The 27,896-nt window shown below is 43.5% G+C and overlaps 3 protein-coding genes across 3 annotated transcripts in view; 1 reads left to right on the top strand and 2 right to left on the bottom strand.

Annotated features, from left to right (window-relative positions):
* Positions 1-27,896, top strand: part of LOC149995687 (uncharacterized) — a 276,448-nt gene that overhangs the window by 146,884 nt on the left and 101,668 nt on the right. The window lies entirely within an intron of this gene.
* On the bottom strand, positions 554-27,356 carry LOC149995693 (uncharacterized). The gene is made up of 6 exons (XM_090259287.1): positions 27,146-27,356; positions 26,975-27,064; positions 11,326-11,446; positions 11,112-11,260; positions 7,914-8,040; positions 554-3,199 (listed from the first exon to the last, which is right to left on the bottom strand). Exons 1-6 carry the CDS (start codon positions 27,179-27,181, stop codon positions 1,044-1,046), a joined length of 2,679 nt encoding a protein of 892 aa, XP_090115413.1. The 5' UTR covers positions 27,182-27,356; the 3' UTR covers positions 554-1,043.
* LOC149995694 (uncharacterized) lies at positions 17,576-27,116 on the bottom strand. The gene is made up of 2 exons (XM_090259339.1): positions 26,938-27,116; positions 17,576-20,818 (listed from the first exon to the last, which is right to left on the bottom strand). Exons 1-2 carry the CDS (start codon positions 26,969-26,971, stop codon positions 18,432-18,434), a joined length of 2,421 nt encoding a protein of 806 aa, XP_090115465.1. The 5' UTR covers positions 26,972-27,116; the 3' UTR covers positions 17,576-18,431.

Raw genomic sequence — 27,896 nt, 5'->3', positions numbered from 1 at the left:
CCAAACTTTATGTCCAAATCTTTTTGGAAAATAGGATTGACCACCCTACATTGACTCCACTATCACAATCCTTTCTAGAAGTCTATGAACAGCCACGCAAATTTAGTCAAAACTTTCAAGTTATTTTCTGCCACCATAGCTGCTCCACAAGCAAAGTTTGAGACCCTTAAAAAGTTGTTCACCTCATGCCCTGACCAGTGTGGCTTAGTTGGTTGGCTGTTGTACTGCAAATTGAAAGGTTCCTGCTTCCATTTTTGGTCAGGGCATATGCTTATGTTGTGGGTTCAGTTTCTGGTTGGGGTGTGTACAAGAAGGAAACCGATCCATGTTTCTCTCTCATGTTGATATTTCTGTCTCTTTCTTACCCCTTCCTTCTCCTATCTAAAAAATAAATTAAAAATCTTAAAAAATGTTGTTCACCTCCTCATGCTTGCAGAGCCCAAATCAGTTTATAAACTACCTCGTACAATGAAAAGGACCAAGATTAAGAGGAATTAAAAAATTAAGGCCTCGTTTATTGTACAAGCCAAAGCAATGTGCAGCAGGCATCTCATCACAAGTATCACATGAGATGAACACATCTCTGAAACAGGTAGTCATTTCTCTGCAAGCTGAGTGCAGAACTCATGATGTTCTCCAGGCCAACACATGGACCCAAGTCCATGACCAATTTATTCATAAAGGGAAAGCTGACCCCCTAAGGGTTGGAGGCATTTCTATTTCCAACAAGATACATGAGACCAGAGGTCAGCTTCCCTGAAGACAATAGGGTGTTGAATGATGCAAACTCTGCAGACCTGTCCTATGGTAAAGGTGAAAGGACTATATAGTCACAGAATGTAGCTGCAACATAAAACTAGGAAGAGCCATAGACAAGTCAGAAAGAAAGCATATTTACACATGCTTCTCACATAAAAAAAAAATTCTGGGGAATCACCCCACTGTGCATGTTTGGATATGAGTTTCATTTCAGATAGATGGCTCCTCTAAGAGTTTCCTTCAGGGTTGTTACACTGAACAGAAGATTGCACATTCCAAGACATTTAAGGCTTTTTTCTAGTGTGAACTCTCTGATGATAATGAAGTTTGGAACTAGAGATATAAGTTTTCCCACATTCACTGCATTTATAAGGCCTTTCACCAGTGTGAACTCGTTGATGGTAACGCAACTGGGAACTATAGATAAAAGATTTCCCACACTCGCTGCACTCATAAGGCCTTTCTCCTGTGTGAAGTCGCTGATGAGAACGAAGTTTGGAACTATAGGTAAAAGATTTTCCACATTCACTGCACTTATAAGGCTTTTCACCAGTGTGAAGTCGTTGATGATAACGAAGTTTGGAACTATAAATAAAAAATTTCCCACATTCACTGCACTCATAAGGCCTCTCTCCTGTGTGAACTCTCTGATGATAACGGAGGGTGGAACCAGAGGCAAAAGATTTTCCACACTGACTGCACTTAAAAGGCTTTTCTCTCTTAGGAACTCTCTGATGAGAACAGATGGTGTCGCTACTGACAAAAGACTTCTCACATTCACTGCACTCATAAGGCCTTCCTCCAGGATGAATTCTCCGATGTTTTGCGAGGCTACTGCTTGTGATAAAAGACTTTCCACATTCACTGCACTCATAAGGCCTTTCTCCAGTGTGAATTCTCCTATGACAATGAAGGCCACTGATCCTGGTAAAAGATTTCCCACATTCACTGCACTCATAAGGCTTTTCTCCAGTGTGAACACTCTGATGACAATGAAGGCCATAGTTCCTGGTAAAAGATTTCCCACATTCATTGCACTTATACGGCTTTTCTCCTGAATGAGTTTTAAGATGATACTGGAAGGTAGATCGCGAGATAAAAGATTTCCCACATTCACTGCATTCATAAGGTCTTTTTCCCAAGTGAACACTAAGATGGTAACGAAGGGCAGAGCTAGTGGTAAAAGATTTCTGACATTCGCTGCATGCATAAGGCCTTTTTCCCAGGTGGCCTTGCTCATGATACTTAAGGGTAAAGCTATTAGTAAAAGATTTCCCACATATACTGCACACATAAGGCTTTTCTCCTGTGTGAGTTTTCTGGTGTCGAACAAGTTTCCACCTGTTGTTAAAGGATTTCCCACACTCACTGCAGTCATAATGCCTTTCTCCAGTGTGAAGTTTCTGATGATAACAAAGGGCAATATAAGTGATAAAAGATCTCCCACATTCACTACACCCATAAGGCCTTTCTCTAGTGTGAACTCTCTGATGATAACTGAGAGCAGCAACAGAGGTAAAAGATTTTGCACAGTCATTACACTTATAAGGCTTTTCTCCAGTTCGAACTCTCTGAGATTGATTAAACACTGAGCTATGACTAAAAGATTGTGCACATTCACTGCACATGTCATTGCCTTCTCCATTGTGCTGTTTCTGTGAATGAATGAGGACAGATTTGAGGCTTAAGGATTTTTCACAATTGCTGCACTTGTACTGTCTTGCTCCAGTACGAATTTTTTGATGTTGATGGAGGGCTGAGCTTTTACTAAAGGGCTTCCCATTTGCATCACACGTACGGAAACTTTTTCCAATGTGGCCTCTGCAGTGTGTAACAAATGAGGATTTGTACCTGAATGTTTTTCCACATTCACTGCACACAAAACACTGTTTTCCAGTACGAACAGCCTGCTCCTCAGCAAGTATGTGTTGAGAGTTAAAGGCCTTCTTGCCTTCCCCCAAAGAGTAATGATTTTTTCTGCTTTCTAATGTTGCTTCCCACTTGATGTCTTTGTTTGGCTTCTTCACTCTATGGGTGTCCTGTTGCTGCTGATTTCCCGAGCTGGCCAGAAAGTCCTTCTCAACCTTGTCACAGGTTAAGGGCTTCCCTGACACGTGGATCCTGCAACTCTTCACAAATGAGGACGTGTCCATGCTACTTCTGAAGGGTTTCTGTCCCATGTGCATGTCCCAGTGTTGGTGACACGATGCACTGAAATAAAATTGTTTTGCACATGCTCCACACCGCAACAGCCTCAGGCTGTGTTGTGTTCCGTGCTGCTCAACCAGGTTGAAAATGTCTCTCAGGATGGGCCCACAATTCTCACAGGGGTGGCTCTTCTGGGAAGACACAGCTGCCTTGGGATTCCTTGCCTGTGACTCTTGTACAGAAACGTTCTGTTCAATGGGAGTCTCCACGACCTCTACTCCACAGCAGCAACCTGAATGAAAAAATAAATAAATGCTGGTGAAGTACCTACTGACTATAGAAAAGAGAGAGCCCCATCACATATATTCACATGTCACGTGTAGTCATGAATACCTAAAATCCTTTCCAAAACAAGAAAGTTCAGCCCTGGCTGGTGTGGCTCAATGGACTGAGCACTGGCCTGCCAATAAAGGGGTCGCCTGTTCGATTCCTGGGCAGGGTACATGCCTGTGTTACTGGCCAGGTCCCTGGTTGGGGGTTTGTGGGAGGGGACTAGTCGATGTGTCTTTCGCATATCAATGTTTCTCTCCCTTCCTTCTCCTCTCTCTGAAAATGAATAAAACCTTAAAAAAACAAATAAACAAAGATAAAACAGGAAAATTCAGGTGAAGAACTGGCTCACTGTTGTGTGTTACTGGGCTTGTAGTCACAAAATAATAGAAACCTGACCAGGGGAAGGATACACAGTCAGGGCATGACACTAGAAAGAGTTTCAGGGCTTGCAATGTGTGTCCTCTGCCAACAGCTGTCTGCATATCCTCTGCTGCTCACATGAGGCTGGGTAGAAGCACACATGCAAGCCCATTACTATCCAACTGCAAGATATTAGCTGCTGCGCAAGGTCAATATATAGATTTGTGAACATCTCAGAACACAATGTGCACACAAATGTTCAAGAGTACTACAGGAAGAGGGGTGAGAGAACAAGTGAAATGTGGGATCAATGGAGGTGGAAATATCTCTGGGTTAGAAACAACAGTAGAAGTGACGAGTAGTAGCACTGACAAGTTGGCAAAGTGTCAAAGCTGGAAAAGGTAAAGTAGAAATGGGTGTGCCTACTGGCAATGACACTAAACTCTGGTTGAACAAAGACAGGTTCCTGGTATGATCTGAATGAGGTCCTGACTTCATAATCTTCATAGTTATCACTAAAAGAGCCACATGTCCTTTGAGCCTCCTTTGCCATTATTGGAGATTTATCTATCCTGTGATACATTCCCAAAAGTCCTAGCAGAGCAACTACATAGAACATGAATGAGAAAAGGAAAAACCAAGAACACTGAATGGCCAGCACTGTCCCAGAGGAACGCAGCTTATAATAGACCCAGAAAAAAAGATCTAGGTGAGTCATGTCAGTATGATGACGGAAAAAAACAGCCTTTGTAAACAATAACAAAATATTAAGACACCTATCACAAACAAAGCTGGTCCATGAAGGGCTCAACAGTACAATGAAGATACTACTGCAGCACTCTGGAGCAAAAAAAAACCCAACGACACAAATAGTAGAGTAATATGGCCTTGGCAGGGTAGCTCAATTGGTTAGTACATCATGCTGTTTCACCAAGATTAGGGGTTTGATTACTGGTCAGGGTACCTATGAGAAACAACCAATGAATGCATAAATGACTGGAATAATAAATCGATGTCTCTCTCATTCCCTTTCTCTAAAGTAATCAATAAATTTTAAAAATTAGATGTAGAAGATATGTATTTCAATATCAGAAAGGCCATATATGCTGCCCTGGTTGGTGTGGCTCAGTGGATTGAGCACCAGGCTGTGAACCAAAAGGTCACCAGTTTGATTCACAGTTAGGGCAAATGCCTGGTTTGCAGGCTAGGTCCCTAGCTGGGGGTGCGCAAGAGGCAACCACACATTGATGTTTCTCTTCCTCTCTTTCTCCCTCCCTTCCCCTTTCTCTAAAAGTAAATAAATAACATCTTAAAAAAAAAAAAAGAAAAGAAAAGAAAAGCCATATATGCTAATCCACAGCTACCAGCACATTCAACAATGACAAGTTAAATGCTTTTTCTCTAAGATCAGGAAGAAGTGAAGAATGTACACCTTCATCATGGCTTTTCAAAATAGTACTGGAAGTTTTAGCCACAATAAGGTACAATAAGAGAAGTGAAAGATATCTTGCAAAGCGAATGGTTGCAGGTTTGATTCCTGGTTGGGTCACATGCCTTGGTTGCAGGTTTGGTACTAGGTCAGGGCCTGTTCAAGAGGCAACAGATCAATGTTTCCCTCTCACACTGATATTTCTCTCTCTCCCATCACATGTTTCTAAAAGTCAATAAATAGGACTTCTGGCCAAGATGCAGGCATAGGATGATATGCTGTGTCTCCCTCCACAACTAAGAAGGAATACAACTACCTCAAACTGGGGACAACCAGAAGTTCCAGAAAATTGAGCTGCATGGAAGTCCAACAAAGATATAAAGAAGAAATACTCATTCAGACGGTAGGAGGGGCGGAGCTGGGCTGGAGAGGCCCCGGTGTGGTGGCTGTGGTGGCGACGGCGGCGATGGCAGCAACAGTGGCTGTGGCCAGCTGGTGAAAAGCGTAATCACATATTAAAAAAAGTAGGGAGGGACACCTAGGGAAGAATCCCAGCACCAGACCAGACCATGCAGTTCATGGTTCCAGTGCTGAGGAAAATAAAGCCTCATTGCTTCTGACTGTGAAAACCAGTGGTAGTTGGGACAGAGGAAGAAACTGCCAGCACCGCAGTAGAGTCCATTTGTTGAGAGGCCCCATGGTCCTAGAATGTCCACAGACCCACCCACTCTGGGAACCACTACCATAGCAAAAGCTAGAGGGGCGGCAGTTCCATATGGGAAGCGCGAAGTGTCTGGAAAAGGGGTGCATGCTGAACAAGCAGCATTATACTGTGTCAGACCTCTCCCCCATATACAGCGCCACAATGTGGTGAAATGGGTTGCCCATTACAACATAACAAGTGCGACTGCTCTACCTAAGACACAGAAGCAAACATAAGAGCCTGTCGAGTTGAGGAGGCAGAGAAGTATGGCTCAGAAGAGGGAGCAGATCAAGGCTCCATGGGGAGAACTAAATGAGGAAGAGATAGCTAACTTAACAGATGCAGATTTCAAAATACTTGTGTTAACAATGCTCACAGACTTGACAGATATGCTTCAGTAGAGCAAACGCATAAGGGAAGAAGTAAAGGCTAGGCTAAGTGAAACAAAGGAAAATCAACACGAAACCAATGGTGAAGAGGATATCAGGGTTCAAATTAATAATTTGGAACCAAAGGAAGAAATACACAGTCAATCAGTACAGAATAAAGAAACAAGAATTCAAAAAAACAAGGAGAGGCATGGGAACCCCTGGGACAACTTTAAGTGTGACAACATCTGAATTACAGGAGTGCCAGAAAGAGAAGAGAAGAAGAAATTGAAAACTTATGTAAAAAAATAATGAAGTAAAACTTCCCAAAGTTGGCAAAGGAGACAGACATACAAGTTCAGGAAGCACAGAGATTCTTAAACAAGCTAGACTCAAACAGGACCACATGAAGACACATCATAATTAAAATGCCAAAGATAGAATCTTAAGAGCAGTGAGAGAAAAGAAGAGAGTTTGCAGGCAAGAAGGGAATGGTAAGAAGTACAGTATTCCCTCACTTATCACAGGTATTATGTTCTAGAGCCCCCCGCAATAGGTGAAAATCCGCAAAGTAGAAATCTTACATTTATTTTAGTATTTATATATATTTTAAGGCTTTATGAACCCTTCCCACACACTTATAAACCATTCCCAGTCCCTTATAAACCTTTCCCACTCCCTTATTAACCTTTTCCACACTTTTATAAATACTACTTATTTTGTTAAACATATTCTATACTCTTAAACCTATGTAACTTTAACAACATACATATACAGTACCGCAAAATCCCGTGATATAGCGAAAAATCTGTGATAAATAATTTAATATAATATTTTTTAAAATTCCGCGATACGTGAGGCTGGCTGCAATTAAGTGAACCGCGCTATAGAGAGGGACTACTGTATTAAAAGTGATGAAAAGCAAGGACCTATAACAAAGATTAATTACTCTATCCAACAAAGCTTCATTTAGAATCGAAGGGCAGATAAAATACTTCTCAGACCAGGTAAAGCTAAAAAAGTTCTTCATCTCCAAGCCTTTATTATATGAAATATTAACAGGACTTATTTAAGAAAAAGAAGATTAAAACAATGAACATTAAAATGACAACAAACATACAACTATTTGCAACAGAACCTAAAAAAGCAAAAACAAGAACAGAAACTAGGCAAACAGCCAGAATAGAAACTGATTCATAAGTATGGGGATCACTTGGAGGGTTATCAGCTGGGAGCAGGGAGGGGGAGAAATATGGAAATGGTATAGGGATTAAGAAGCATAATTGGTTGGTACAAAATAGCAGGAAATTAATAATAATAATGTAGGAAAGGGTGAAGTCAAAGAACTTATATGCATGACCTATGGACATAAACTAAGGAGGGTGGTATTGCTGGAGGGAATAGGAGTACTGGGTGGAGGTGGGGCAAAGGGAAAAGAAATTGGGACAACTGTAACAGCATAATCAATAAAATATACTTAATAAAAGATAAATAAATAAGTAAATAAATACAAATCCTTAAAAAAAAAAAGTAAGAAAGAAAAGAATAAAACCCTGAGATACAGAAGTGATACGGATCTGGACATATTAAACCAGACATTGAGAGAACAAGCATGGTGAATCCATTAAGCTCAATGCAATAGTACTTATTTGGAATCCTTCTCTAAAAGGTTTCAGTACTAAAACTGCACAGAAGAGCAAAAGCAGTATAAACAAACCAGCCCTAGCAATAAACCACTACCTAGAAAACAGTGTCTATGGACCACACTTGATGACTAAGAGAGGGGTTAGGGTGCTGAGGCTGTGGGTCTTACCCAGCGAGGATATAAGTGTGAAGTTGTCCAGCATCACATGGAAGTACAGGCGTCTCTGAGCCTCATCAAGCAGCCTCCATTCCTCCCAGGAGAAGTGCATGGCAATGTCCTCAAAGGTCACACTGGCCTGTTGTAAAAAGGTCAGAGAAAACCATTAACATTCTAGACTTCCAGCCAAGGTGGAGGTGTAGGTAGACACTTTGCATCCTCGCGTAACAGTAAGGATCACAATTAACTTAAAAACATAAAACAACCAGAACTTCCAGAAATTCAAACTGTATGGAAATCTGACAACCAAGGATTTAATGAAGAAATATTCATCAGATGGGTAGGAGGAGTACATCCGGGGTGGAAAGGACATGGTGTGGCGGTAGCAAGATAGCAGTGGTGGCAGCCGGTGGAACGAGCAGTCTCACACTCACATGTAGTGCATAAAAATCAAGAGGGAAACCTACAGAGCAAGCAATCCCAGCCCCAGGCCAGAACACTCAGCCCAGGGTTCCAGCGCTGGGAAAATAAAACCTTGTAACTTCTGGCTAAAAAAAACAAGTGAGGGTTGGGGCAGCAGAAGAAACTGCCCATCTCTTAGGAGAGTCTGTTTAAAGGACTCGCACGGTACCAGAATATACACAAACCCAACCACTCTGGGAACCACCACCAGGGCAACAGCTAGAGGGGCGCCCATTAATTATGGGAAGTGGGTGAAGTGATTAAAACAGGGTGAGTATTGAACAAGTGGCATTGTTCCCTCTCTAACCTCTTTCTACATACTGTGCTACAAAGCAGTAAAGAAGGCTGCTCTGCCCAGGCGAATACCTAAGGCTCCGTCTATCACAATGTATCTGGAGCACCAAGACAAGGAGTAAAAGTAGCTCTACCCAACACACAGAAACAAACACAAAGAGGCTGCCAAATTGAAAAGACAAAAAAATATGGCCTGAATGAAAAAACAGATCCAAACTCCAGGAAAATGAGTTAAATGAAACAGAGATAGGCAACCTACCAGATGCAGAGTTCAAAACACTGGTGATAAAAATACTCAAGAGAATTCACTGAGTATGGCAAACGCATAAGGGAAGAAATGAAGGCCACACAAAGTGGAATAAAGAAAAATCCACAGGGAACCAACAGTGAAGGGAAGGAAGCCAGAATTCAAATCAATGATTTGGAACATAAGGAAGAAATAAACAGTCAACCAATACAGAATGAAGAAACAAGAATTCAGAAAAAAAACTGGGGAGAGAATAAGAAGATTTGGGACATCTCCAAAAGTGCCAACATCCGAATCATAGGGGTGCCAGAAGGAGAAGAGCAAGAAGTTGAATACTTATTTGAAAATATAATGAAAAAAACTTCCCTAGTTCAGTAAAGGAAATAGACATACAAGTCCAGGAAGCACACAGAGTCCCAAACAAGTTGGATCCGAAGAAGACCACACCAAAACATATCATAAAGAGAGGATCTTAAACGCAGCAAGAGAAAAACAGAGTTACCTACAATGAAGTTCCCATGAGCCTATAAGCTGATCTCTCAAAAGAAACTGCAGGTAAGCAGGGACTGGCAAGAAGTGTTCAATGTGATGAAAAGCAAGGACCTACAACCAAGATTACTGTTCCCAGCAAAGGTATCATTTAGAATGGAAGGGCAGATAAAGTGCTTCCAGACAAGGTAAAACTAAATAAGTTCATTATCACCAAGCCATTATTATATGAAATGTCAAAGGGACTTATTCAAGAAAAAGAAGATCAAAACAATGAACATTAAAATGACAACAAACTCACAACTATCAACAATTGAATCTAAAATACAAAAACAAGGTAAGCAAACAACCACAACAGGAACAGAATCATAGATATGGTGATCATATGGAGTGTTATCAGTGGGGAGTGGGTAGGAGAAGAACTGGGGAAAAGCTACAGGTACTAAAAAGCATAATTGATAGGTACAAAATAGACAGGAGGGCGTTAAAAACAGAATAGGAAATAGAGAAGCCAAAGAACTTATATGCATGACCCATGGACATGAACTGAGGGAGGGGTATTGCCAGAGGGAAGAGGGTACTGGATGGAAGGGGTAGGGGGAAAACAATTGGGACAACCTTAATAGCATAATCAATTAAATATACTTTTAAAAACATAAAAAGAAAACAAACCCACAAACATTCTGTCTCTGAGAGTCCACAATCCACGTCCCCACACATCCATCCCACATCGTCCTCCTCCAAAGCTCCCCACCTCAGAGGAATTCCATAACCAGCTGCCACGGGTGCCCACCCTTTCCTCAGTGCCCCCTTTATTCCTTACGTTCAGCCCTCAGCCACATCAGGCAGGAACGCACAGAGATGTGATCCAGTTATGCTCCTGGCTTGTAGGGCCCCATCCATCCTGGAATTAATTCCCCCTGGGGTCTCCAGATTGTGACAAGACACAGACAAAGGTGGGCTCAGGCTTCACCCTTCACCCCAATACAAGGGCCCTGGGGCCATAACTCACACTTTCTCTACACCCACATGTTCTGTAGGTTGTTCCTCTCACACCCTCGGTCCCGGGCAGAGCTCCCCCAGCCCCGCATTTGTGGAGGGGCTGCTCCGACGGCCTCCTCTGCGCAGCGGACTCTCGCTTGGCATTCTCCTCCCAGAAGCCCATGTGACCGTCAGACGCCCATGACCCCCTTCCACCCGTGTGCCTACTCAGCAGCCACAGCGGGCTTGCTCCACTGTTAACCCCAGCCCTGACGGTGTCCACGCCGGGCGCAGTGACACTCAGAGGTGACCCGTCTGCCCCAGGCCTTACCCACCAGCAAGACCGAAACCCCTCAGGCCCCGACAGCGCACAGCACACACCTGGGTGGGTCCTGCAGCGGCGAACAGGCAGGAGCTCTGCCCTCGGGGTCCTGTCACCTCAGTTCCTCCGCTGCCTCCAGGACCCTCCCGGCCACTCACCCCATCGGGGCCTCCTCACCGGCCTCAGTGACCGAGACCGCCTCCCTCCTCACCGGCATCTCCGCGCGCAGCGCCCTCCTGAGGTGCCGAGCACGGACACCCTCCGCATCCCGCACCCTGCTCTCTCTGACCAGGTAGCCGCGCTTCCAGGAGGGCTGGCATTCCGCCTCCTAACCGGCTGGGTTGCAGGACGTGACGGGCGCCCCGCACCCGGGCTGCAAGGCTGGGTGGGCTTGGGCCCGGGGACGCGCACTCACCTCAGCCGGGCGCCTCAGCGCGGCCGCCGCCATCGGACTCCGTAGGCGGGAGAGCAGGGAGCGCCGGGAAGGTCGTCCTTGCCCAGGCCCGGGCGCAGGGCACCCGGGGATGTTTGTAAGCCTCTTCCGCGTTTTCTCCGTTTCGTCACCTCAACACTGAGACAGCCATCTAGAACCAAGACACACTCACAAGAACAGCAGCAAGAAGCCTTACCAGGACAAAGGTGCCGGAGGTCCCGCCCCCAGCCTATGAACCTCAGGAACGTGCCTTCATCGTGGCCTGTTACTGGCTCAACTAAGCGCAAGCCTTTGTAGGTAATGTAGTTCACGAAGCTCTAAAGGCCACAGGCAAGGGAATTCTCCAACCTGAGTAACTGGAATGCTTGCCGCCTGATGGATCCTGTAAAGAGTTTTTTTGCTGCGTTTAACAAGCAAAGACCTTCCATCCATGGACCAGCATCCCAACTCTTGACACTATCTACCTGAAGATAAGTTCAGGGTTCAGTCCTACAAGACTGCCACCTACCGCTTCCAATACCAATTTTAAGTCCACGTATTACCTGTGCTTCAGAACAACAGACTATTTTATTTATTATTTTTTGTAGTCCTCACCCAAGGATGTTTATTAATGTTTTTAGAGAGAAAGGGAGAGAAAGAAACATCAATCGGTTGCCTCAGGTATGTGCTTTGAAGGATAGAACCCGCAACCAAGGTAAGTGCACTGACCAAGAATCAAAGCCACAACTTTTTGGTGTAGGGGTCATGCTTCTACCATTTGAGCCACCTGGCTAGAGCAGAGCAGGCTTTTTAAGTTATTATTATATTTTATTGATTATGCTATTAACAGTTGTCTCAATTATCCCCCTTTGCCCCCTTCCACCCAGCACCCTCTGGCAAACCCCCCTACCTTTGTTCATGTCCATAGGTCCTGCATATAAGTTCTTTGGCAACTCCATGTCCTATACTGTTAACATCCCCCTCTATTCTGTAACTTCCAATTTGTATTCTTTTTTTAAAGTATATTTTATTGATTATGCTATTACAGATGTCCAAATTTTTCCCCCTTTGCCTTGTTCTGCCTGTACCCCCTTTCCCTCTAGCAATCCCTCCTCTTAGTTCATGTCCATGGGTTGTGCTTATAAGTTCTTTGGCTTCTCCATTTCCTATACTATTCTTAACATACCCCTCTCTACTTTGTTTTTTAAGATTTTGTTATTATTATTAGAGACGGGGGAAAAAGGGAGAGAAATATCAATGTGTGGTTGTCTCTCACTCACCTTGAACTTGGGAACTGGCCTGCAATCCAGGCATGTGCCATGACTGGGAATCAATCTGGTGACCCTTTGGTTCATGGGCTGGCACTCAATCCACTAAGCCACACCAGCCAAGGCCCCTACCTATTTTGTACCTAACAACCATGCTTCTTAATCCCTGTATCTTTTCCCATTCCTCCTTTCCTCCTCCCAGCTGATAACCCTCCAAATGACCTCCATATATATGCTTCTGTTCCTGTTCTAGATGTTTGTTTAGTCTGTTTCTGCTTTTTAGATTCAGTTGTTAATTCTGTTTGTTGTTATTTTAATGTTCATAGTTTTGATCTTCTTTTTCATAAATAAGTCCCTTTAACATTTCATATAGGTGATGCTGGGTGGCAGGGGGCAAAGGGGGAAAATTAGGACAATTGTAATAGTATAATCAATAAAATATAATTTAAAAATACATTTCATATAATAATTTGGTGATGATTAACTCTTTTTATTTTTAAAATTAAGTGGAACAATATTTCTTTTTTTAAAGATTTTATTTCATTATTTTCAGAAAGAGGGAAGGGAGGCAGAAAGAGATGGAAAGAAATATTGATGTGTGGTTGCTTCTCTCAAACCCCCAAGAGACCTGGCTCATAACCCAGGCATGTGCCCTGGCTGAGAATTGAACCAGCGACCTTCTGGTTCACAGGCCAGTACTCAATCCACACTGAGCCACACCAGCCAGGGCATGAACTCTTTAGCTTTTCCTTGTCTGGGATGCACTTTATTTGCCCTTTGATTCTAAATGACAGCTTTGCTGGGTATAATGATGTAGGTTGTAGGTCCTTGCTTCTCATCACTTTGAATACATTTTGCCAATCCCTTCTAGCCTGGAAAGTTTCTTTTGAGAAATCTGCTGACAGTATTATGGGAACTCCCATGGAGGTAACTAACTTCTTTTCTCTTGCTTCTTTTAAGATTATTTATCTTTATCCTTTGGCAGTTTAATTATGATGTGTCTTGTTGTGGTCCTCTTTGCGTCCATCTTGTTTGGGACTCTGCGCTTCCTGGACTTGTATGCCTATTTCCTTCACCAAATTAGAGAAGTTTTCTTTTATTATTTTTTCAAATAGGTTTCTAATTCCTTGCCATTCTCAGCTCCTTCTGGCACCGCTATGATGAGACTGTTGGTATGTGATGATATCCCAGAGGCTCCTTACACTATCCTCATTTCTTTGTATTCTTTTTTTCTTCTCGCTGTTTGATTGTTTTTTAAATAAATATTTTATTTATTTATTTTTAGAGAGAGGGGATAGGAGGGAGAAAGAGAGGGAGAGAAACATCAATGTCTGAGAGAAACATTGATCAGTTGCCTCCCACACACCCTCAACCAGGGACTTGGCTCATAACCCAGGCATGTGCTCTGACCAGGACTGGAAAAGGTGACCTTTTTGTTTGCACTCAATCCACTGAGCCACACCAGCCAGGGCTTGGTATTTCTTATATTTTTTGTATCCTAAAAAAGTCTATTTCTATCAGTTGTATAGCTGGGAAAAACCAGTTTGACATGACACAAGTGATAGGCTACATGAAAATACAATGATTTAAAAATAATTCTCTAAGTAAAAGAGAGCTCACAAGGCTTACTCAGGGCTACTCGTCGGCAGCCGTCCGTCTCGAGAGACGATGGTGTAGCTTCTTAAGAGTCTATCTGCACCGCCAAGAATGGCTGTGCAGTCCGACTCGGGAGTGACATGGTATCTGTCTCCTCCCATGTTGAATCGACATCTTGTGATGACGCTGAAGCTACAGAGCCTGGGCAGGGTAATATGGAGGGTCTGCTGTTGCCCATGAAGCAGACCCCCCCTCTCTTCGCAGCTGAAGGGTCCAAGGGAAAGACGGAGTCGATACAGCTTGGGTTCAGGTGCGCCGCAGGAGTTGCCGGTGTTGACTACAACGTCAAACTGCCTTAGGGACTCCGGCTCCGGATTTTCTGTCAGGGTTTACTCCCTTAGCCTTTCCCCTGAAGAGGTATGCCGCAAGGCAGCGGAGGTTTTTTGGAGTCAGAGTTTTCCTTCTCTGATGTACCCTGACTGGAAGATCGAACCAGCGACACTTAGCTCGCAGGCCGACGCTCAATCCACTGAGCTAAACCAGCCAGGGTCTCAGGGCTACTACATCTGATGAAATTAAAAATCAGTAACACACCCTGAGCAGTGAGGCTCAGTTGGTAGAGTGTCATCCCACGAAGCTAAATATCACCAGTTAGATTCCCAGTCAGGGAACATGACTTGGTTGTGGGCCAATCCAAGGATGGGGCACTGCAAGAGGCAACCAATTACTGTTTCTATCACATGTCTGTTTCTCTCCCTCTCTTTCTCCCTCCCTTACCCTCTCTCTAAAAATAAATAAAATTTAAAAATCAGTAACACTGACAAAGGCTTGAGAGACTCAGCACTAATTCAAGATATTCTCCTGAGAGCAGTGAGGCTGGAATGATAAAGGCAAAGAGGTCAGCTTTCTGAGGGTGTCCATACATGCCACCTGGTGCCTTTTAAATGGATTTTTTTTCAGGAAGATACCCAGAAAGCACCGATGGCAAATGTGTCATACGGTGTGCACCACACACCCGTCTTTTCTAAGAAATGCCCATTACCCTTGATCGACTCTGCTGAGCTGTGGAAACGTTGACTGCTCCTGGATTAGCTAATTGGCTCCCTTCTCAAAAAATTGGGAGTAAGGATCTCAGTTGTGGACAGAGTGTACTGGGCACTGGAATTAGGGTTTGTGTTCAGGACCATGTTCTTAACAAACAACCCTGGTGCAGACACAGGGACACTGGAAAGGAGAATGTGGATTCAGAACATGGTCAGGGCTGCAGGGAAGACAGGGTTTACTCCAGCTGGTCTGGACAGAGGACAGAATCACATTGCCAGCGAGTCCCCAAATGGAAAAGAGGGGAGCACTCAAGTAAGGAACCCATATCCTGCAGACCTCCAACATCATCTCTAAATATAAAGTTTCAGTGATCATGTCCACCTGTCCCCACTCCTGCAGGGTCCATGTCAAAGGCATGTACCAATAGCCCTTGACCAGTCTGAGGCATCAAATTCACCACAGTGGATGGGATCCATGCCTGTCACATATAATGCAGGTGAAGAGGAAGAAGCAGGCCTGAATCACCAAGGTTTCATTAGTACCAAGCTCTGTTCTAAACTCAAAGTTGATACACACATAATGCAGCTGAGGATCACAGAAGTTCCCCCTGGAGATGACAGCAATGACGACGTTTCCAAGACTGGGGCCGGTGGTGAGCACACCGGGACATCAGAAGAATGCGAAGGCAATCATCACAGTAATTCCAGCAGTGGAAACTCAGCAGCCAAGTCTCCCTGTTCCTCCCCTGGCATGTGCCCACGGCTGAAGGCTTCACAGATGGAGATGTTGTCCCCAGATGTGCTACCAAACTCACTGGTTTTATGCAGCCTCTTGAATCTGACGTTTGTTGTGTTACCTTGGAAATCTCACTTCATCGTTCTGATCCTTATTTCCCCCCAAATACCCAGGGTATTGTAACAAACAAACAAACAAAAAACCGAAACCACAAACCTCAAAAAGCCAACCCTGGAATACTGGCAGCAGTACCTAATCAGTATTTCATTACTTCTATTGATTCTCACATGGGCATGCTTAGAACCTTCATTACCTTCATATCATCAGTATTGTGAGTTTTGGAGAGGTTTAGAGTCACCCCAAGATTCCCTGGTAAAAACCCACCAGACACCTCAATGCCATAAAGACAATTCCTCAATGTGGTGGGATCTGTGTGGACCTTAGCAAGTCAGTGGTTCTGAGAAGCCCCATTTAGTTTTCACAATCACCTGGGGCACAATGTTTCACAAGTGACTGACCTGTGGATGGCATCCGCATGTGACAGCTCTTGGTATAGCCCCTAGTCCCAGAATAGGCAATAAGGCCCGGAAAAGGGTGGCTCTTTACCCCCATTTTACTAAGTGGAAATTGATGCTCAAAGAGTGGATGGTTTGCCTGTTGTCATGGCGATTGTTTGATATCTGGGATTTTAACCCAGCCCTGGCTGGTGTGGCTCAGTGGCTTGAGCGCTGGCCTGTGAACCAAAAGTTTGCCAGTTTGATTCCCAGTCAGGGCACATGCTTGAGTTGCCAGCCAGGTCCCCAGTTGGGGGCTTGTGAGAGGCAACCCATAGATGTATCTCTAGTACATCGATGTTTCTCTCCCTTGCTTTCTCCCTCTCTTCCCCTCTCTAAAAATAAATAAATAAAATCTTTAAATAAATAAATAAATAAACCCGGGTTGCATGGCCCAGGTATCAGGAATCTGATTACTGATCTCTTTGACTTATAGTAGGGCTGTGGGGGTCAACAAATACCCTTTGAACCTCATATCACCTGGTGCACCTTCGCGTCCTGCTCCAAGACACCAACCTCCAGATGATAGTCCACAAAAATGGACAAACACTAAAATGCAAGGCTTTATTATATTACTAAATGACTAAACTTACAAAAGTGATTAACCATATTAATAATGCAGATTATTCTTTAAAGTGTATGACATGTGCCTATAACATTGTGTATAACAAAAATAACTTTTTTCTACTATTGAAAACAAACATTCCATAAAGCTAGAGTTCCAGCTGTTATTTAAGGAATAAAAAAGTGTGACATTGCAATATATACATATATATTTTTTAAAAGTCCAAATTCTTAAAAAATAGGTACATCATAATGACACACATTTTACTAAAAATTTATCAGTAGTAAATACACACCTGTAAAAGTGGTGGTCATGAATCCTTATGCAAATACAGCTAAAATAGCAGAGAGTACAACAAACTTATTAAAAGAGCTAAAATTAATAAAATTTAACAAACAGTTTCCTCTGGGAGAAGAAATGAACCCCTATACACTGCAGATAAGAATGCAAAAAGTACCCTGGCTGGTGTGGCTCAGTGGATTGAGTGCCAGCCCATGAACCAGAGGGTCATGGGTTCGGTCCCCAGTCAGGGCACATGCCTAGGTTATGGGCCAGGTCCCCAGTTGAAGGCGTGTGAGAGGCAACTGTTTGATGTTTCTCTCTCTCTCTCTTTCACCCTCCCTTCCCTTCTCTCTAGAAATAAATAAAATTTTTTTAAAAAGAAAAATAACCAAGAAGTTAAAAAAAAAAAAATCAACAAATAAATGAATAATACGTGGAAAAACAGATCGGTATTACTCTACCTTTCTCTCTATAAAATCAATAAATAAAATGATTATAAAGTGGATATTATAACAACTATAAATGTAAATGTATACAACATTGATGCAACTAATTATATTAAGCAGATATTAACAGAGTGGACTATAGAAAAGAAAGCCCTGGCTACTTCTAATTTTCTCTAATACAGAAAAGAACAGGAGTCAGTCCCTGAACACATTGGGATGGTAACAGACACAAAATGTGGGGAACCTGTGCCTTTGAGAACAGAAAATGGTGAAGAGCCCCAGGGAGCGTCCCCCATAACAAAACATGATGAATCTCCCAATTGTTGACAACTGGGTATATGAGATTGAATCAGACAGATGGGTTCTCATGGTTTCTTCCAGTGTCATTACACTGACAAGAAAATTGCACATTCTGTTGCACATCTAAGGTCTTTCTCCTGTCTAAATTCTACTCTGTAAAATAAAAATATTTTAAGAATTTCTTAAATCCCATAAACTTATAAGGCCTTTCTTCTGGGTGAACTCTATGGTGGTGAAAGACTGTCAAGCTGTAAGATTTTCCACCTTTGCTACACCATAAGGCCTTCATCCTGTGTGAACTCTCAGAAAATCACAAACACCAGAGATACAGGTAAACATGTCATAGATTCACTACACTCATAAAACAATTTTTCAATATGCAGCTAAGGTGTTAACAAAAATATGATTTATGGCTAAAGGATTTACCACAGTTTTGTACTCACACACCTTTCTCCAGTGTGAACTGTCCAGTGTTAATTGAGCTGGGAACTATCCTTAAAGGATTTCCCACAGTCACTGTAATCGTAAGGCCCTTATCTAGTGTGAACTCGCTGGTGTACAAGAAGGTGATTTCTCTGGATAAAAGATTTCCCACAGTCACTGCACACATAAGGCCTTTCACCTGTGTGAGTTCTTCGGTGTCGAATGAGTGCCGAACTCCTGGGAAAAGATTTCCCACATTCACTACACTCATAAGGACTTAACCCAGTGTGAACACTTTGATGATAACGGAGGCCTGAGCCAGATGAAAAAGATTTCCCACATTCAGTACAGTTATAAGGCTTTTCCCCAGTGTGAACTCTCCAGTGTGCAATGAGGTTAGAATTTGATGTAAAGGACTTCCCACATTTAGTACATTTGTAAGGTTTTTTGCTTGTATGATTTCTCTGATGATCACGGAGGGCGTAACGAGAGGTGAAAGGTTTCCCACATTCACGGCACTCATGAGGCCCTTCTCCACTGTGAACTTCCTGATGATAACGAAGTTTCCTCTTAGTGGTAAAAGATATCCCACATACACTGCACTCATAAGGCCTTTCTCCTGTATGAACTCTCTGATGATTTCTGAGGCTAAAACCAGATACAAAAGATTTCCCACATTCATTACACTGATAAGGTCTTTCTCCTGTGTGAACTCTTTGGTGTGTAAGAAGGTGATGCCTTCGATAAAATGATTTCCCACAATCACTGCACTCATAAGGTCTTTCCCCTGTGTGTACTTTCTGATGAGCCCGAAGGTTGGAACCAAATGCAAAAGATTTTCCACATTCACCACACTGATAAGGCCTTTCTCCAGTGTGAACTCTCTTATGATAATGAAAGACAGAGCTAGTGGTAAAACATTTCCCACATTCACTACACTGATAAGGTTTTTCTCCAGTGTGAACTCTCTGGTGTAGAAGAAGGTGATGTCTTTGAATAAAGGATTTTCCACATTCACCACACTGATAAGGCCTTTCTCCAGTGTGAACTCTCTTATGATAATGAAAGACAGAGCTAGTGGTAAAACATTTCCCACATTCACTGCACTGATATGGCTTTTCTCCTGTGTGAACTCTCTGGTGTAAAAGAAGGTGATGTCTTTGAATAAACGATTTCTTACAGTCACTGCACTCATAAGGCCTTTCTCCTGTGTGAGTTCTTTGATGTCGAATGAGTGCCGAGCTTCTGGGAAAAGATTTCCCGCATTCAGTGCACTCATAAGGACTTAACCCAGTGTGAACACTCTGATGATAATGAAGGCCAGAGACACACGAAAAAGATTTTCCACATTCAGTACACTGATAAGGCTTTTCTCCTGTGTGAACTCTCCAGTGTGCAGTGAGGTTAAACTTTGTTGTAAAAGACTTCTCACATTCAGTACATTCATAAGGTCTTTTACTTGTATGATTTGTCTGATGATCATAGAAGGCATAATGAGAAGTGAAAGATTCCCCACACTCACTGCACTGATAAGGCCTTTCTCCAGTGTGAACTCTCATATGTACAATGAGCCAAAATTTTCGTCTAAATGATTTTCCACACTGCGTGCACTCATAATGCCTTTCTCCAGTATGAACTGTCTGTTGTCGAGTAAGGATGGATGTATAGCTGAATGATTGCGCACATTCATGGCACAAGTCACATTTTTTCCCAATATACCTCCTCCAGGGATAAAGGAGGACAAATTTTTGGTTAAAGGACTTCCCACACTTGTAGCACTTGTACTGCCTTGCCCCGCAATGAATTCTTTGATGAAGACTCAGGGTTGAGTTTTGCCTAAAAGACGTGCCACACACGTTATGTCTTTCACCAGTGTGAACTCTCTGGTGAACAACTAATGATGACTGATACCTGAATGCTTTCCCACATTCACATTTATAACACTGTCTTCCAGTGCGAACATCCTGGTTTGGAGCATGTGTGTGACTGGGGATGAAAGCTTTTCTACATTCTCCCAGGGTGGAACGAGTTTTTCTCTTCTGTACAGTTGCCCCATTCTGGATGATTTTGTTGGGTTCCTCCCTACCCTGGGTGGTCTGCTGCTGTAGATGTTCCGAGGTGGACAGGAAGTTCTTTGTAACTTCATCAGAGGTAAATGGCTTATCTGAAACATGGAATTTATAGCTCTTTGCAAATAAGGCCTTGTCCACACCACCTTTCAAAGGTTTCTCTCCCAGGTGCTGCTTCTGGTGTATGTGTAGGTTTGCACTAAAATTAAATTGTTTCATACAGACCCAACACCTGAACACTTTGTGGCTGTGTGGTGTTCCTTGGTGCTCAGCCAACTGCAATATGTCTCTCAAGAGTGGACCACAAGTGTGACAGAAGTGGGTCTTCTGGGAAGACAGAGCTGCCCTGGAGGTGCTGGCGTGTGACACTCCCACAGAAACACTCTGTTCAAAAGGTGCTTCTATATCCTCTGGTCCACAGCAGCAACCTGAACACAAATAAACGCGGGTGAAGTACATGTTGACTATAGAAATGGAGCAATGTCATCACAAATGTGCATTTGTCACACCTAGGAATGAGTCTGTGGGATGTTTTCCAATGAGGGGAGTTAAAATCCAGTTGAGGAAGTGGTTCCTGAGCATTACTACACCTCTAAGACAAAAAATTGGTGAAGTTCTCACCAAGGAAAGGACCCAAGAATAAGGTGTAACACAAAGAAGATAAGCATGTTCTAAAACTTGAATTCCTCTCTCTTCCTGAAAGTGACCAGAGCTTACCTCTGAAAATGGTTTGCCATTCACTTGACCCAGAAAACCCCACAAAATCATGCAAGTCAAGAGATTCAAATCTTCGGGTTCACTTTAAGAATATTCGTGATCCTGCCCAGGCTATCAAGAGTATGCATAATTGTAAAACCACCAAGTATCTGAAGGATGTCACTTCGCAGAAACGATGTGGACATTTTTGTTTTTGGTAGAGTTGGTAGGTGTCCCCAGGCCACACAATGGGATTGGACACGGTCAGTGGCCCAATAAGAGTGCTGAATTTTTACTGCACGTGCTTAAAAATACAGAAAAATGCTGAACTTAAATGTAGATTCTCTGGTCATTGAACACAATCAGGTGAACAAAGCTTCCAAGATGTGGAGTTGAATTTACAGAGTCCAGGGGTGGATTAACCCACACACGAGCTCTCCCTGCTACACTGAGATGATCCTTACCGCCAAAGAGGAGTTTGTTCCTAAACCAGAAGAGGAAGTTGCATAGAAGAAAAATAAATCCCAGAAGAAACTAACGAAACAAAAGCTTGTCACCCGGGAGTAAATTCAGTATAATATAAATACTAATAAAAGTAAAAACAAAACAAACAAACAAAAAAACATTCCTCTGCCAAGATTCCCGTAAAAACTTTACTACTGGTGACGTGAGGCTGTGTAGAAGCACATGTCCAAACGTAGGAAAAACCAACTGCAGCAGATTAGCTGCCATTCAAGGCCGATGTAAGGATGCATGCTAATATCATGGCGCATGTGGACTGATGTCACAGAGCATTAAAGGCAGAGAAAAGAGAAATGTGTGAGATATGAAATTCATAGAGGTGGAGATTCTCTATGGGCTAGAAGTCAAAGTAAAAATGACAAAGTAGTAAAATGGACTAGTCAGCAAAATGGCAATGTCAAAAAAACACTGGTGAAATGGAAAATGTTCCTGGTATGATTGGAACACACAGTCCTGATTGTACCATAAACAGCTTCATATGACTAGGTAGCTGAGAGTTCACCTTGCAGCCTTGGTTACTGAGAATCCCTACAATATTTTCCATTCTTGACCTCAGTTGATACAGCTGCATGGTGGTTACATGGCTGATTCCTCCCCAGAACCCAAACAGCCACACCCTGACAGTCCAATGACATTGCAAGCAACCCAATGGGAAGACCTTTGTATACCAAAACAAGCGGTTAAAGGCAGGAGGGGTGAGTGATCTGTGAAATGAAAAGACATCAACAAAAGACTATAAGCAACACAAAGAATCAAAGAACTGTGGTATCACCAAAATAGCTCAATAAGCTTTCAGCAAGTGAAGCCAACAAAGTACTGGATAAAGAATTCAAAATAACTTTTTACAGAAGCTCACCAAGGTCCAAGAGCACACAGACAATTCAGGAAAATCAAGAAATCAATACATAAACACTTCAAGTTCAGAGAAACTGTTTTTTTTAAACATTAAAAAAAAAAAATCCAGGACCCAAAGACTGCAAAGAATTAAATGCAAAACACAGTAGAGACTTCTGGCCAAGATGGAGGCCTAGGTAGACACACTTTGCCTTCTTCCACAACCATAAGAAGGATTACATCTACCTCAAAACAAAACAAAAACAAAAAGGAAAAAAACAACAATCAAAAGTCAAACTGCATGGAAGTCCAACAAACAAAGATATAAAGAAGTAATACTCATTCAGACAGTAGGAGGGGTGTAGCCAGAGAACCACTGTAGAGAGGACGTCGTGTGACAGTGGTGGTAAGGCAGTGGCACTGGCTGCACTGGCTGGCTGAAAGATCAGTCACACATTATAAAAGCCAGGAGGGACACCTGGAGAGCGATCCCAGTCCTGGGACAGACCACGCAGCTCATGATTCCAGTGCTGGAGAAAATAAAGCTTCATTGCTTATGGCTGTGAAAACCAGTAGGGGTTGGGGTGGCAAAAGAAACTGCCAGTATCTCAAGAAAGTCCATTTAGAGGGACCCATTTTCCTAGAACGTATGCAAACCCAGCCACTCTGGGAACTATCACCAGGACAACAGAGGGGCACCAAACCCATACGGGAAGCAGTGAAGGGACTGGAAAAGGGGTAGTACCAAGCAAAGTGGCACTGTTCCCTCTCTGACCCCACCTCCACATATAGTACTACAACGTGGCAAAAGAGGTCACTCAGCACTGACGAATACCTAAGGCTCCACCCCTGACAACATAATAGGTGCAACAGCTCCACCTAAGACACCACCTAAGACACAGAGGCAAACATAGGAGGCTGTGAAGTTGAACAGACAGAGAAGTATGGCCCAAAAGAGGGAGCAGATCAAGGCTCCAGGGGTAGATCTAAGTGATGAGGAGACAGCCAACCTAACAGATGCAGAGTTCAAAATACTGATAATGATTCACAGAAATGAATGAGTACAGCAAACGCGTAAGGGAAATAGTGAAGGCTATACTAAGTGAAATGAAGAAAAGTCCACATAAAAGCCAGGGTTCAAATCGAGAATTTCGAACATAAAGAAGAAATAAACAGTCAACCTGTACAGAATGAGGAAACAGGAATTGAAAAAAAATGAAGAAAATAAAACTCGAGAACAACTTTAAACATGCCAACATCCAAATCATAGGGGTGTCAGAAGGAGAAGAGGAAGATCAAGAAATCAAAAATTTATTTAAAAAAATAATGAAGAAAAATTTCCCCAATTTGGCGAAGGAAAGAGACATACAAATCCAGGAAGCACAGAGTCCCAAACAAGCTAGACCAAAGGAGGACCATACCAAGACACATCGTAATTAAAATGCTAAAGGTTCAAGATAAAGAGAGAATCTTAAAAGCAGCAGGAGAAACGAAGAGAGTTACCTACAACGGAGTTCTCATAAGACTATCAGGTGATTTCTCAAAAGAAACTTTGCAGGCAAGAATGGCCTGGCAAGAAGTATTCAAAGTGATGAAAAGCAAGGACCTACAACCAAGATTACTCTATTCAGCAAAGCTACCATTTAGAATGAAAGGGAAGATAAAGTGCTCCCCAGACACGGTAAAACTAAAGGAGTTCATCATCACCAAGCCCTTTTATATTGAGTATTAAAAGGACATGTGTAAGAAAAAGAAGAATAGCGAAACTATTAACATTAAAATGACAACAAACTCACAACTATCAACAAATCAATCTAAAAGAACAAAAACTAACCAAACAAACTAGAATAGGAATAGAACCATAGATATGGAGATCATACAGAAGGTTATTACTGGGGAGGGAGAAGGGGGACAATAGGGGAAAAGGTGCAGGGATCAAGAAGCATAACTGGATTTCTGGCCAAGATGGAGGCCTAGACTGACACGCTCCATCTCCCTCCACAACTAAGAAGGAATACAACTACCACAAATCCAGAAATAATCAGAAGTTCCAGAAAATAAAGCTACATGGAAATCCAACGTATGAAGTTAAAAAGAAGTGGTGCTCTTCCGGACAGGTAGGAGGGGTGAAACCGGGGCAGAGAGGTCAAGCTGTGCCGGCAGCAGCAGCTGCGGCGATGGTGGCAGGACAGCGTAAGCACAGACACCTGTATTTAAGCGGAGGTGAGAAGCGCCTGGGGAGCACTCCTAGCTGCAGACCAAACCCATCAGCTTGTGATTGCAACGCCAGGGAAGGCAAGAACCCATTGCCTTGGACTGTGAGAGGTAGAGGGAGTAGGGATGGAGGAGGAGGCTTCTGGTCTCTCAGCAGAGACCGAATGGCAGGAATCCATTTTGGACCCCCACCCCCACACAAAACGCCACAGTTTGGTGAGAAGGGTCACCTAGTTATGACCAGTGCATGGGGCTCCACCCCCTATAGCGCAGGAGGCGTGACAGCCCCGCCCAGGAAGCAAAGGTAAACACAAAACTGTCAGGATGGAACAGATCATGATAAAGATGACCAGACAGCAAATATCTAATCTAACAGCTCAGTAGATAGGAAATCTTTCTGAGACATAGTTCAGAGCTTTGGTTATATGAATGCTTACAGACCTAACAGCAGATCTTAAATAAGATGGGGAAGAAATGAAGGCTAGTCACTAAAATGAATCAAAACACATTAGAAACTAGTGGTGAAGGAAAGAAAACCAGGGATCAAATCAACAAATTGGAACATAGGGAAGGAACAAATAGTCAACCAGTGCAGAAGGAGGAAACAAAATGTGAGGAAAATGAGGAGAGGCTCAGAAACCTATGGGACAGTTATAAGCGGATCAACATCCAAATCACAGGGTTGCAAGAAGGTGAAGAAGAAGAACTAGAAAAATGAAAAATTATGTGAAAAAATAATGAAGCAGAACTTCCCTAACTTGGGGAAGGAAGCAGACTTACAGGTCCAAGAAGCACAGAGAGTTCCAAAAAACTGGACCCAGGGAGAAAGAACCACACCAAGATACATTATAATCAAAATGTCAAAAATTAAGGATAAAGAGAGAATCTTAAAAGCAGCAAGAGAGAAGAAGAGAATCATGTACAAAGGGTTCCCAATAAGATTTCAGCTGATTTCTCAAAAGAAACTCTGCAGACAAGAAGGGACTGGCAAGAAATATTCAAAGTAATGAAAAGCAAAAACCTACAACCATGATTATTCTATCCAGTGAAGCTGCCATTCAGAATAGAAGGGCAGAGAAAGTGCTTCCAGGACAAAGTAAAATTGAAGGAGTTCATCAGATCTAAACAACTGTTATATGAAATGTTAAAGGGACTTGTTTAGGAGAAAGAGGATCAAAACTATGAACATTAAAATGAAAACTTATCACAACAACCAACAACAGAAGCTAGGGAACTGAAACAAAGGCGAACTAAGTAGGCAACGAGAGTGGGAAAAGAATTATAGGTATGGGGGACATTTAGGGGGGAGGTCAGTGGGGAAGGGGAAGGGGGGACAGGGAGGTAGTACAGGAATTAAGAAGCATAGTAGGAGGGAGTGGAGTAGATAGGAAGATGTTGAGAAGAACTGTATGCACAACCAATGGGCGCCATTGCTAAATGAAATAAGCCAGTCAAAGAAAGATAAACACTGTATGATATCACTTAGATGCGGAGTCTAAACAAAACGATGTTGAACTCACAGAAATAGTAGAACGGCAGGGTCAGGATAGTTATTGGTCAAAAGATACAAAACCTCACGTATAAGATGAATAAGTTCTGAGGATCGAACGTAAAACCTTGTGACTACAGTTAATAATACTGTATTTTATACCTAAAACTTACTAGGAAAGTAATCTTCAGCACTATTACAAAAAAAAGAAAAAAATATATATATATACACACACACATATATATACATATATATAGGGTGCCAAAAGTGTTCATTAACTTGATTTGGCAATTAATTCACAATATTTACATATATCAAATCATCACACTGTACATTCAAATATACACCATTTGACATATGAGCAACACTGGAAGAAAAAACAAGAGAGCTACAGAAAACTCTAATAAGCGTTCAAAAGGGTCTCGAAAAGAGGCCCATGATCCAGGTGAAGCGGTGATGACAACCATGCCTGAAATTCAGGGCACAGGGAGGCCCTAGGAAATGTCGGCTCAAGGAAGGGACCGAAACAAGTAGCGGGGATGCGGACACCCAGACCGCCCGGAGAGGGGCCCGCACGGTGGGACGCCTGCGGCTCCCTGCAGCCGGTCCCACACGAGAGGACAGCGCAGCAGGTACCCGGGCTCCAGCCCGGAGGCCAGGGCAGCGCAGCCGGCCGGGGAGGGGAGCAGGGCCCGTGTCCACAGGACAGGAGGACACAGCACCGTCCGGGGAAGGAGGGCGAGGCAGGACGGAGCCCCGTCCCCGGCACCGGTGAGGCCGGGGGCGCCTTACCCACGGCGGATGTAAGCGCAAAGGTCTCCAGCATCACATCGAGGTACAGGCGTCTCTGGGCCGCATCGAGGAGCCTCCATTCCTCCCGGGAGAAGTGCACGGCCACGTCCTCGAAGGTCACGCTGGCCTGTCAACACGGGGACAGAAGAAACCAAGGCTGCAGGGCTCGGTGGGGCGTGGGGGGAGGGCCCGGGGGCCGCGCACTCACCTCAGCCGGGCGCCTCAGCGCGGCCGCAGCCGCCATCGCACTCTGTGGGCGGAGCGGGGCGGGGCGGGTGCGGAGCTGGCCCCGGGGACTTGCGTCCGTTTCGTCCCAGGCATGGGTCACCCTGAGGGAGGGGGCATCGCGGAGCCGCCCACACGCGTCTGAAGGGACCTCGGCTCCTTTCTGCCTCCGAGGTTCCAAGAAGTCTGTGCGATGAACCCTTTAAGGTAAAAGAGAAAACGCTGCCAGGAGGACAACGGAAGTCCCGCCCCAAAACGGAAGTACCACGAAAATACTCTTTCGTACTCTTTCATTGGACCGACTCAGCGCCGTTTCTTCTGGGTAATGTAGTTCCCAGGGGTTAGCGGTCGCAAGGAAGGAGTTCTTCAACCTGGCCCTCTAAATGTTTGCTATGCTAGGAATAACGCAAAAGCACGTGTTTTCACCCCCAGAAAGAGGCTTTGCTCATTGTTTACTGCAATCAAAGACATAATTCAATGATTCGTGAAGCTCACCTGCTCCCATAAGATAAAAATTGGGGCAACTGTAATAGCATAATCAATAAAAAATGATTTAAAAAATTTGGGGGATGTTCTCAAATCTGCTGATCTAAATGGTCATATCCTTCAATGCAGTCGTTTATACATATAAATAGTCCAGGAATAGCTGTGAGGCAGGACATAGAATAGGAAGGAGGAAGTCTCTGGGACCTGGCTTGCTGACACCAGCAGAACCGCTCATCAGGTTTATTAAG

This window comes from Furipterus horrens, unplaced genomic scaffold, assembly GCF_987537825.1.
Source record: "Furipterus horrens unplaced genomic scaffold, mFurHor1.1.pri manual_scaffold_13, whole genome shotgun sequence".
Taxonomy (NCBI): Eukaryota; Metazoa; Chordata; class Mammalia; order Chiroptera; family Furipteridae; genus Furipterus; species Furipterus horrens.
This window is presented reverse-complemented; position numbering and strand designations above follow the sequence as displayed.